Source organism: Synchytrium microbalum, assembly GCF_006535985.1.
Source record: "Synchytrium microbalum strain JEL517 chromosome Unknown SmJEL517_scf0019, whole genome shotgun sequence".
Lineage (NCBI taxonomy): Eukaryota > Fungi > Chytridiomycota > Chytridiomycetes > Synchytriales > Synchytriaceae > Synchytrium > Synchytrium microbalum.
In genome coordinates, this window is record NW_022158368.1 from 73,216 (window position 1) to 85,019 (window position 11,804).

An 11,804-nucleotide genomic window follows, 5' to 3' on the forward strand; every position below is an offset into this window, starting at 1 on the left:
GAAGAACTGACAGTGACAGCAACAAAAGCGTGATAACCCCAATTTAACTTCCATAATCATGTATACTAACTGTGGATTAAATATTTAGAAATGTTACAATCTCATTATGACCATGCTTTGCGACTTGTGTTGCGATTTGTCCCAGCCGATTGCGCTCTTCTACTCAACAGCAGTGTACCGTTCCCATTATTCATCACATCTGTTAGAAGCACTTTATTCCGTGACGATTCTCGATACATTGATGGGTCTCGATACGGTGTTGCAGAAGCTGCTCTTGAAGACGATGGTCCAAACGTAGACGCTGACACGGGTCTTGATTTCGACCAAGAGGATTCATTATCGTCGTCATTAGAAGTATCTGCCCATCTGACAGAAGACCTTGTCGTGCCCCCAGTTCCAGGTCGTATTCGTCTGAATTCATCATCTATAGCACTTCGGACAGCCAAATGTTGCTTCTCGGCAGCGCGAGGAATGGCATACTTTCGAAGCTCTTCGTATGGGAAGCTGGTGGAGTCAATCGGTAGGTGGTGAGAAGGAAGGAGCAACACGACGGGTTCTCCAATACGTCTTGTTTGCGAGTGCTGTATTGGAGGAGGAGCTAGTTCTGCAAATGCTGGAGCTCGTTCATTAGCAGCAACATATCGAGCGTCTAGTTCCAGCTGCTGAGTCTTTGTCAATACACGTTGACGTTTATACTCCTCCACACCTGCTGCCAAAAGTCCATTGGTTCGTGACTTGGCACTTTGAGAACGACTGGTTGGAGCGGTCGTGAGATCATCATCACTCGTGTTTGCAGCCACCATGTTGGTCCTCTGCAGTCTGAGGTTTCTCAGTCGGTTGTTTTCTTGTTCGAAGAGTCCAATCTTTAACGTGTTTGATGAGGTCTTGTCTCGTAGATATTGGTCATATTCATCAGAGAGTGAAAATTCGGGTTCCTTGTCACCATCTCCTTGTATGAGAGCTCGCACTTGATCTTCGAGCTCCTTGACATATGTTTGATATTGGTTTAAGGAGTATTGCATTTCACTTCTCTCGGCCTATGTAAAATTGATTGAGGCCAAGCAAAAAAACCGTTGCGGAACAGGCTCTAAATGAGACGAGGCGCTGATACGTACATTCCATTCCTGCTTTTCCACATTAAGCAGTTCCAAAACACCTTGATACTGAGCCTTGAAGGTTTGAGATTGCTCAAAGTGCTCCGTTATGGATTTTTGTGATTCAAATGTGAGTCTCTCTATTTCCATTTCGAGATGCGCGATTCGTTGTTCAGCAGCCTCTCGTAAAGATCTCTCCTCTTGCACTTTGGCATCAAGTTGAGGTATTATGACAAAGTCCTTCGGTATCAGAGTTGGAGAGTTGGATCCGATTCTTGTATCAGTCGCGGTTACGGTAACATTTTCTGGTGTTGCCTGGTTATTTGAGGTTGGAACAGCTTTGCTGCTGCGTGGTGCAACTTTGGTTTTCCTTGTCGGTTGGTCAAATGCGGATTTTCGCGTTGTCATATCCAACTGAACAGTATTCGACTCCACGCAGACAGTTTGAGTGTGATTTGGTTGGTTGCCTTCCGTAATTGGATGACGTGTTGCATCATGTTGATTTGGTTGTTCAACGGATGCTGGAACCGAAGGAGACCTTGATGGTGATTCCATAGTAGCAATGCGAGCTTGTAACTCCTCAACTACAAATGAATCGGTATTAGAACACAGGTAAAATACCATTCTCCATCGCTGCGATGAGTTCTTCGCCACCTTGAGCTCTCATATTCTCCTTCTCAGTAGCAAATGCAGACTGTGTCTCCAAATACATTTTCCTCTCCTCTTCCCATACTTGTCTCGACTCGGAAAGTCTAGACTCGAAAGACAAGTGCTGTTCTCGAAGCTGCTGTTGGCTGTCAGCTAGGTCAGCCTCTAAGCCTAAAATTCTGCATCGACGGTGTTCCAACGAGTGTGTAAAGGACTCTTCGATTCTCTTGGAGTTGCTTTGAAGAGAGGCGACATCTTCTTCATGACGCGACACAGTTTTAGCATGCTAAAGATAGTGGTGTTAGTTACAATTTCGCAATATCGAGAAAGCAGAGCATTCATACCAGCTTATTCAGATTGTCTAGTGCTTCTTTGAGCCTTGCGATTTCCTTATTTGGCACCTCGACCTGGATTCCAACGTCAGCTACTACAGGTGCTTCAGACTGCACTTGGACTTCCACGCCAAAGTACTCTGTTTGAACAGAAGAGTTCGTTGTTGGCATTGGTTGTGGTTTTGTTTTCGCGTCGTCTTCAAAGGAATCCTCTGCAGCGAACTTTACACCACGTTTTTTCGGCTTCGGTGGTCCGACTTCGGCTGCTACCGCTATCTGCACAGAAACTGGTTCCTCTGGAGCACTCGTACTCTTGCTGGCAGTCTGTTCATGTAAATTAAGGAGTCAGTTATGGAACTCAACGTGGCCGCAAAAAAAATGTTGTTCGAACTTACATTTAGAGGTCCCGAGCGAGCCTGTCGAACCCCACCAACTGCCTGTTTTATGAGCACCTCTATAGGCTTTCCAGCTGCTTCTCCATGCGCTAGTACGTCTTTTAACAAGGCGTTTTCTTCTTCGAGAGTGCCAAAGTCCATCGCAAACCTGTCAATGAGGATTTCTCGTTTACGGAAAAAGTCCTAAATAAATTCAATAATTTTGAGTACAGTTTTCCTGTTATAAATCTGATAATGGATATTTACTGTGCAGAGAATATAAAGATGATCAAAGCAAAGTATGGCATTCAACAGCTTCGTCTCGTCTGTCGCTAGATCTCCCTTTGGAAGCACATTCAGAAGCTTAGCGTGAGGTTTTGAGTAGTCCACTGAGTAAACGTCCACAGAGCACTAATTTGCTTCAGTTAATGTTTGAAAACCAGAGCCACCAAGAAGAAGAGGCATACACTCTGAAGGTAGGCCTTAATGGACGACGTATAGTCTTGCAAGTATTCCGCAACCATTGGAAAGACATCTCCAGAGTTCTTTGCAAACTTGTGAACTAAAAAACGATTATTATAAGAGGCTGTCGTTGTCGATTTCCAGGAATTTCAACTGGTTCTTACCAAGCTTGGTCGAGAATTTGCTAAACCCAACGTCCAATTTCGATTTGAGGAAACTTAGTCCGTTCAACTGCAGGTCTCTGATATACAAACTAGGCCAAAAAGATGTAAATTTGCCAGATCATATCCCAACCAAAAATCGATTCAACAAACCTCGTCCTCGGAAACTCAGCCTCAAACTTCTCATTAACCAAATCCGTCTCAGATCTCACAACTCTTGCACCAAGTCTCAAATCAGACTCCCATATCGCATCCTTGGTCTGCTGACGTGCCCGTTCTCGAACCTCGTATAATTTCTCAATAGATTTGGAGTACCGGGTCTTGGAATCCTGCAAGGTGTCGCTGGATTTCATAGTTCCAGATGATGTCTTGGGTTTGATCTTGCCCTTGAATTGTTGAGATCCCATAGATGGATACTGGTTGTTGTGATGTTGATGATGAATGTCAGCCTTGTCCAAAGAACCATGGCGAGAGGGAGCAAGGATGGTCGATGCATCGTCATGAGCTGCATTGGTGGGTTTGAGATAGGACTTGTCATCTTCTCGTAGTGGGCTTGCACCCAGGATTTGATTAATATTGGTTTTGGTTTCCACATTGCGACGATTCCATGATTGAGAGTTTTGCAGCTGGGGCTCCGATCGCCAGCGTGAGGAGCTCATTATTCGTGGCCCCTCTCCAGCCTTTTGCTATCTGCTCAAAGGTATGTGATCAGGCTGCGATTTTTGAATCCGGCAAAATCGTGACAACTGTGCACTGCAAAGTCGATTTTAACAAGCAGACGCAGATAGATACAATGACGCGGTATTAAATAGATCTCAAAAAATCCACTGGTCGTTATGAAACAAGCAAAAATACACGATATAAGCGAACAATCCATTTTGCGTCCATCTTCTTTTCTATTTTCCAAACTACGACTTTTTTTTCTGTATATTAGCTACATCTATAATCCTTCCTTCAACTGTAGGAGAAATGTTGGGGAGTTGTTCAGAAGACTTATTTACTTTTCGTGGCGGGCCGCCCCCATCATCGTCGTCGCTCACTCTTTTAAAGCTCCCAGTCAAGACATTAGTGGACACTTTCGTCCATGCAGCGGATTTAGGCATATGCTTTGTTGGAGATGGTGTACGTGCTCTCCTGAGTACTTCCTGAGTATCTGGAGAAGCAGAACGAGCTGCTCGACTGTCAAAACAAGCATCGATTGTCCTTTGATAGCGTACGGTACTGTCAATGGAATCATCAGACGCCCAATGACTGGCCTTTCTCAGGATGTTGAGTACTTTTAAGCCTGCAAAGTATCGTCGCTAGAGCATCTAATATTAGTTTTCTAACGACATATTTGATGATTGCAAATGTATACGTACAAAGATAGTTGACAAGAGCATACCAGCCTCATGGTGTACAATGTGTTTGGATCCTTTCAGTATCTCAAATCCATCACCACCGTTTGCGAGATAGTCCCGAGTTGCTAATGTGTACTTTTTCTGTTTGTCGACAGGTTCCTTTGTACAAACGTCACCTGACGTGCGTATTAAGTGAACAGAGATGATACGATTGAATGGCTCTCGACGCTGTTTTTGAGGAATTTGAGTCCATACTTTTGGCTGCGATGCCCAAATTCAAACGAATGAAACAGCTCATACGATTTATTTCCAACTTACTGAATCATAGCGGAAACTCATGCCAGAAACTTGAGGAAATCGTCCTTCTGTAGCCGGAACCTTTGAGACTCCATGTTCAAGCGCATCGTAAATCTTTTGGCCATCAACTTCCAACACCACACATGGGTCTTCGAATGGGAATATGTCCTAAGTTTTGAAGTTCAATGAGCATGAAAATCGTCAAGTGGAGAGCAACGGAAGCGCTACAAACCAGGAGATCATGTATCGTGATTTCACCGGGACCTTAGAGTAGAGAAGGGGTGAGAGATGCATCCTCACGTTATAAGAGTGCGCGAATGCTTACCATATACAGAATCGGATCTGACAGTCCCTCCACATATAAGCGCAACATCAGTTTCGTACGCAATTCTCATAAGGTCGGCAGCAAGGTTGCCTATATTTGATTCTGATAGTCGAACTGTTGTAGAAAGAGCATCTAAAGCGACTGATGTGGTACAAATTGGCCGAGTGAGGTGAGACGAGACTCCAGCCAGCAGCGCCTCTACAATAGCGGCACTGTCAGGATCTTCTGGTATTCGTGATTCAATCTCATGTTTGACCACGGTTATTGATTCCACGTGATATTTGCCATCTCGTTTCTCTAGATGTATTTCAACTGTTCCCATTTCCTATAGTGAAAACTGCGCCTTGGCATTTTGACGAATGGCTAGATCATCAAAACGGCCGCTTACACGAAAATCACATCCACTCTTCAGGATGCGAATACCACCATTGTACGTGCCTTTAGGTTCCTCTACAACATTATTGCCATCCACAACAAAGAAATGATCATGACCACCCAATACAAAGTCAATCTCTGGACATTCCTTCGCCAATATTTGATCGTTGGGCAGTCTCATATGTGTCAATGCGATTATAACATCACATCCTTCAGCTTTTAATTGCTTTGCCATCTCTTTACCAGCCTTGATAAAGTCTTTGTAGTTGACTGGTGGCAACCTAGCAACAGTTGCAAGCCAATCTTTTTCGATAATGCCTATGATTCCAATATTGATTCCAAAACGCCGTATAGTTAGATGACTTAGACCAGAACATAACGGAGCCTCGGTCAGCGGATCGTCTAGATTCGTAATGACCCAGGGACAGTTGGATATGCTCATCATCTCTTCCAGGACGTCAACTCCGAAATCAAGGTCATGGTTTCCCATGAGAGCACAGTCGACATTTAGTGAATTCATGCCTTTGATCATATGGGATCTGGTAAAAATTGAAACCCTTCAGTTCGAGAAAATCAAAAGCTCGAGACAAGACATTCGTAGAAAGCGATACAACGACATAAGTGACTAAGGCAGGATGTTTGGGAGCAGCAATAGACACTCACCCTTTGGTCACGGCCGATTCAACGGATGGGTTGAGAAGATCTCCAGAAAAGAGCAACAACGGCGACTCTCCTGTAGCATCCTTCCATTTTTTTCTGAAAGTATTCAGCTCAGAAGTGAAACGAGCCAGTCCACCGACAGGTTCCTGTGAATTCAGATTGTGTTAGTGAAAAACCAAGCACCAGAACTTTGATGTTGCAATTTCCAGGCAATTGTGCGGTTGTAAACCAGATCGAAAGGGGCCCAGCAAATTTATGTTAAAGATTGAATTGGATCTGTCAAGACAAACCTTCTTGAATGGTTCCAACCGATAGGCTAGAGAGGAAACGGTTTGAGCAGATCAGGTTTTTTGTTGCAATTCAAGACACATGACACATCAGAATGAGTTGACTTACCGTCATTAAAATGAGCAATAGGCAATACAATTTTATCACTACTCATTTTCACGTCCTCAAGGGTTTGATCAAAGTGAACTGATAAAATGGAATCGGTAATGGGAAAAGTGCTCCTTGAACAGCGCAGGCAAGAAGACTAAAAGAATTGAAACTGCATTGAGATGCTTTTAACGCGTAATTACTCCTTATTGTCCCATCCCAATAAGCTCTAAGACAGTCGCCAGGAAAAGCTCTAATAGCAAACGACAAAGTCGCGATGTCACCTAGCGAATTTCCAATAAAGGGCATGTCTCGGGTCCTCTCATATCTGAAGTTGGATGTAAGGTCGCTCTCTCGCGTCGCTCGAGTCTCAAAGGAATAGAATGAAGCTGTACGTTTAATGTTTGAGCTGCTTGTTGTTTCTTGTGCCTTTTTGTCGCTAACCTATATAATTTGATAGGCTGTTGCCAGTCTATATGAGACATTGCCTCCTCGTGGTCGTCTCTTTTGTTTTCATCATTTGGCCGTCATTCTTGACAATCAAACACATCTGGGTCAAAATGTCTTGAAGCATGTCAAGAAGTTGACAGTGGGTGGAAAGCCTGTTGGGCATCCTGAAACTGCAGCCTCACCTTGTTATTGGTTAGTGGTAGTGGATACGCCTTCGTTTGCCTCGTTGCGTCATTGATGTCTTTGACAATTCACAGCAGCTCAGTCACCGTTCAACCTTGTTTGATATAGACAGCAATGACATCGTCTATCTCAATGAACGCCGTATCTCTCGTCTCATGGGGCGTGGCAATAATATTCGTCATGTCCAACCATTTGCCTTTTTTGTCAACATGTTGAAGCACGCTCGAGAATTGGATTGTATTTGAGCTCATCCACCGATACGATAAAGAAGACGAGCCTATAAACGAGGAGGCTGCTCGCCAATTTGCCACCAGGAACCCAAACTGTAAACTCCGTATTGAAGATAGAAGTGTCTACAACTCAAACTGCAACCATCACAACCACAATGCAGTATATGAAAGTGGATCGCTTCTTTATCTCTAGCATCAGCGATACCGGCCAGGAAGCCGTCCAGCCAATCCTCCATACTCTACGATTAACGAGTACTGAAGCTTTGACAGCATTCAGTATTGGGGCAGAGACATTGAGAAAACATTCAATCTGTCTGCAGACTACTGGGATTTATCAAGGGACAGTAAACTCAAACATATAAAGATAGATGAAGTCCCTTCCATTGATACTTGTAAGCCATAGATCTCGCTTGCATCGCTTGCCTCAGCAGCTGCCAAGGCTAAACGCGAATGTTTGACCGTTGGCACCGACTCGAAAGCGACTTCAACTGTCGCTAACGAGCTCCTACAACCATCCGCCACCCGCAATTCCAATTTCAGATCTACAACGTCTTGTATTGACATCAAACGCTACTAGTGTACTTGACCTCGTACGTGTATATGGTAGACAGCTCAAAAGTCTTGTCATCCGTGATTGGTTGAATTCTCCAGCTGCAGCTAGCTTCTCCAGAACAGTAGTGGTCGAGCATTGCCCGAATCTTGTAGAGTTGGCACTTGTCTCTGACGATGAGAGCAATGACAATCTGGTGGAAATGCTCGCCACACAACTGGAAAAGCTGCAGTTCTTGGACTGCGACTGTTGTATGATCTCGCGTCGAACTTTAGGTAGAATTGTTGCTAGTCGTGCCAGAAAGGGGTTGAAAGTATGCTTGAACGTGTACAATGTCATAGAACTCATAACTACAGAACACAGATCTATAGGTCGTCAGGCAACAGCTTGTTGTTTACACCACCAGGAAAGGTGAACGGCATTCAAGCAGCCGCTCGAATGGCGAAGGCTGCGCTCGTTTTGGAGGATTTTGAAGGTCTTGGTGCTTGTCAAAAAATTGTATAAAAAGGTGCAATTATATTCTCATAGTGTTTGTACAAGGAGGGGGATGAGATGTGCTTGCTGAATATACAAAGGTGCTCTTCCAAAAAACGAAACCGAAACCAAAGGCTCAAAGTTCTCGCCAGGCAGCTTGTGGCATATTCACGTAGCGGGATTGTATTTCTCTGCGCTGTCAACAAATGAACATGCGTAACAAATGCTGGGTTGAGGTAGACGAACGAAACAGATCTACGGAATAGACTGATGCCAAAGGCTTGAGATGGCAAATGATCTCGTGTCCTTATACTGCGAGTGTGGGATCCGTTGCGTTGCCATCCGCAATTTTCGCTGGAGCGGCACCCCAAGCTGATGGTCGTAGAGTCTCTGGAACTTGAGGTATTTGGGCCACAGACTTGATTGCTGTTCCAAACCGTAGATTTGCAGCTGCCCTCAACGACATTGTCAAGACTGTCACGGGTCCATCAAAAAGCACTGGTTGAGTCGTGCTGAATAACAAAAAGGTGGCACGTAAGAGAGAATGTAGACCAAAATGCTCCATTTAAATTCACAATACGTACAAGATGAGCAAAAACTTGAGTATAATATCCAGCGACAGACTTGCCCATATACAGACATACACCACCACGAATTTAAATGGTGTGGTTTTTACAATCGAGGACGGTCCAACACTTTTGCGAGGTGTTGATGTATCTGCTGATGAGCTGCCGTTTACTGACATTGCTCTTCGTAGTGAGTGCTTGGCTGTGAGCACTTTTCGTATAAGTGCGTAGTCACATATTACGGCTAATGCTTCTGTAGTTAAGACCTAAAGTGAGTTTGTGTAAGTATGATTGAACTGAATGTGTCGGATATGATGTCGGTACCATGGCAACTAATGAAAACAATGGCGTGTTAGCGAAAATGAAAGCGGTTTTTTTGTTATTGCTGTGTGCTTACAGACAAGTGGTTCGTATACAGCATAGAACAAAGGTTCTGAGGGGATCAGCGTCGGTTTAATAGTCTACTTTCAACCCAACAACAAACTGTGAGGTCAGCAAACCGAGTTCATTGATCGTTACTGAGTCGTCGATTTCAAACTTACGAATGCTTTCAGCAAAAGCCAATATGGAATCATGACCACGACAGGCAAACAGTACAATACGAGACATATCCGATTGAAGAGGTCAACTCTTGGTGCCAGCGATGAGAATGAAAGAATGAAACAAACAGCCGGACTAATGAGCTGTGGTTCAGAATTGCAAGTCCAAACTGGTGAATATAGCAAAACAGGAGAAGGTAAAAATAGTGAAGTCGATCAGGAAACCAAACAACCCCACGTGGAGTGTTGTGAATCTTGGCTTACCAAAATCAGAAACGACATCATGATGCCAAAGCCGACGGCCTCATTGAATTTGCTGCTTCCCGTATATCCAGTTAATATTGTGAGATCTATAAACAATTCAGATCAAGTCCACTATGCATGACCATGAGAAAGGCAGTTCGTAACGTATACATACCAACTGAAGCTAGCAACATGACTAGCGCTAAAGTTTTTTGCCTTTCAGAGTCACTCAGAAACATTTTGAAGGGGCTTGGTAGGCCATGATGGAAGAGTGCTGTAATAGAGGCAGATACTTGTGAGACGAGATGTAGATCGCCTCAACATCCTCAAGGCAACACCATACTCTGCAAATTAATGACAATGTCAGCTCCAAGAACGAGACTACCGGCTATCTACGTAAAGAAAGGGGAACCTGAGTTGGGTTCAAGGAAGGCTAACTGCTCGTATCTTGTGGATGTTGAGAGTTCTGCCTCACATGGCTTACCAGCTGAATCGCGATTGGGGTTAAGTCGGCCATGGGCGTCGTGACAGTGTGAATTGGATGAAAATTTGGTTAATTTCTACCTTAGTGTCTGGTGATGCCACGGTTCAATACGGATCGTAAGCTCCCAATCATAAGGGAAAGACAGTGGATACGACGAGGGCAAGAGGTCGAAAGTTACCATGCGATCATTACAACCCGAAAATGAAGATGGTCTTTGAAACTTTTGGGTCGACGGAGACACCTCATCGAATAATTAGACATGTTTCATGTCCAAAGCAGGTACGTGCATGCCCTTAAACTTCAACAATAAATGGTTCAGCATTGACGACGCGAAATGTCAATCTTGAAGCATGTGTGGCGTCCCATGGCTCACGTAAATTCTCGCTGTTGATCTCGATCTTGAATGCGAACTTTTTCGAATATGTATGGGTGAAACTTCACAAGAGCACAAGAGAGGGAGGCTGGAATCAAATAATAAACAATTCTGTTGAAGTTTTTCGTCCCGTTTTCTTGCGTTCTTGACTTGACGGTCAACGTTCCCATTACATTCTTGAAACCACCAGCAACGATAGACGCAATGCCAGAAGAAGCAACCGTGTTGCCCGCTGAGATAATTGAGAAAATACTTGAATACGTAGAAAATGATGGAGTCATGGATGTTAGGAGTCTTGCTCGGACGGCTCTAGCATCAACGCAATGGAATGAATGTGTAAGACTTGTTTCAAGAAATTAAGTTTGACGATTTATCACGTTGAGCTCATATTAATATTGCCTCAATAATAGGCTCTTCGAATACTCTACAAAGAATTGCCACCTCTTCGCAACGAACGTGAGGAGGATCTTCGCTTCTGCCATCACAAGTTGTATCGCATTTTAGCAAATCAGGCATTAAAGGGACAAGATGTTTTGAAGCATGTCAAAACGCTCACATTTACTGGACGACATGCTGGCCACGTTGATGATGCGGATTTACCTTGCCATTGGTAAATCAACAGTATCTGTGTTGCATGCGATTCTGCGCATACTTGCTCAACCATTTCTTATTCTGTTACAGCGTGGGAACGCTTCATATCGACGAGCAACGCACCTCCAGCCTATTAGAACGCTGCAGTAGTCTACGCCGAGTAAAAGTCTATGGTTACGTCCTCGGAGTATTCAAGTATGCTCAAAATTTGAACAGCCTTCAGTTATCACGCCTTACGAGTGACGAGATTTTGGAGGAGGGCGTCGGTCGTTTATTTGCCACGAGGAATCCCGATTGCAAGATAGGCGTCGCCATTCAGAAAGGAGCCATAGCAGCTTCAGTGCTGATGGCCATGCAGCATGTAAAAGTGGAACGCTTCGTAGGATATTATGCTGAAGACCTGCACTTATTTCTATCGGCTTTACGATCCTCTAGTATTCAGAGTCTGAAATCATGTAGTATATATGACGATGAAACTGGGCTGACACTCGACGCGAACTTTAGTGGGCTGTCAGAGTTTTTCAATATGAAAAGCTTTGAATTTGGTAGTGAAAGGCTTGTGGCAGATAATAGCCAGATATTAAAGTCTTTAGCTTCAGAGCAATGTAATGCTCAACTTGAGTGTATATCGCTTGAAACCACGGAGGTAGCAAATCAGGCTTCTACGGTTGCTACGGA

The 11,804-nt window shown here is 44.1% G+C and overlaps 1 protein-coding gene across 1 annotated transcript; it reads right to left on the reverse strand.

The window, feature by feature from the left end:
• Positions 1 to 104: 104 nt before the first annotated feature.
• Positions 105 to 3,730, reverse strand: SmJEL517_g03521 (uncharacterized protein; the record flags this gene model as incomplete). Its single annotated transcript, XM_031169449.1, has 8 exons — positions 105 to 1,037; positions 1,116 to 1,678; positions 1,716 to 2,028; positions 2,087 to 2,398; positions 2,470 to 2,652; positions 2,916 to 3,010; positions 3,075 to 3,163; positions 3,225 to 3,730. The coding sequence occupies 8 exons, from the start codon at positions 3,728 to 3,730 to the stop codon at positions 105 to 107; spliced, it is 2,994 nt and encodes a 997-aa protein (XP_031024539.1).
• Positions 3,731 to 11,804: the final 8,074 nt, after the last annotated feature.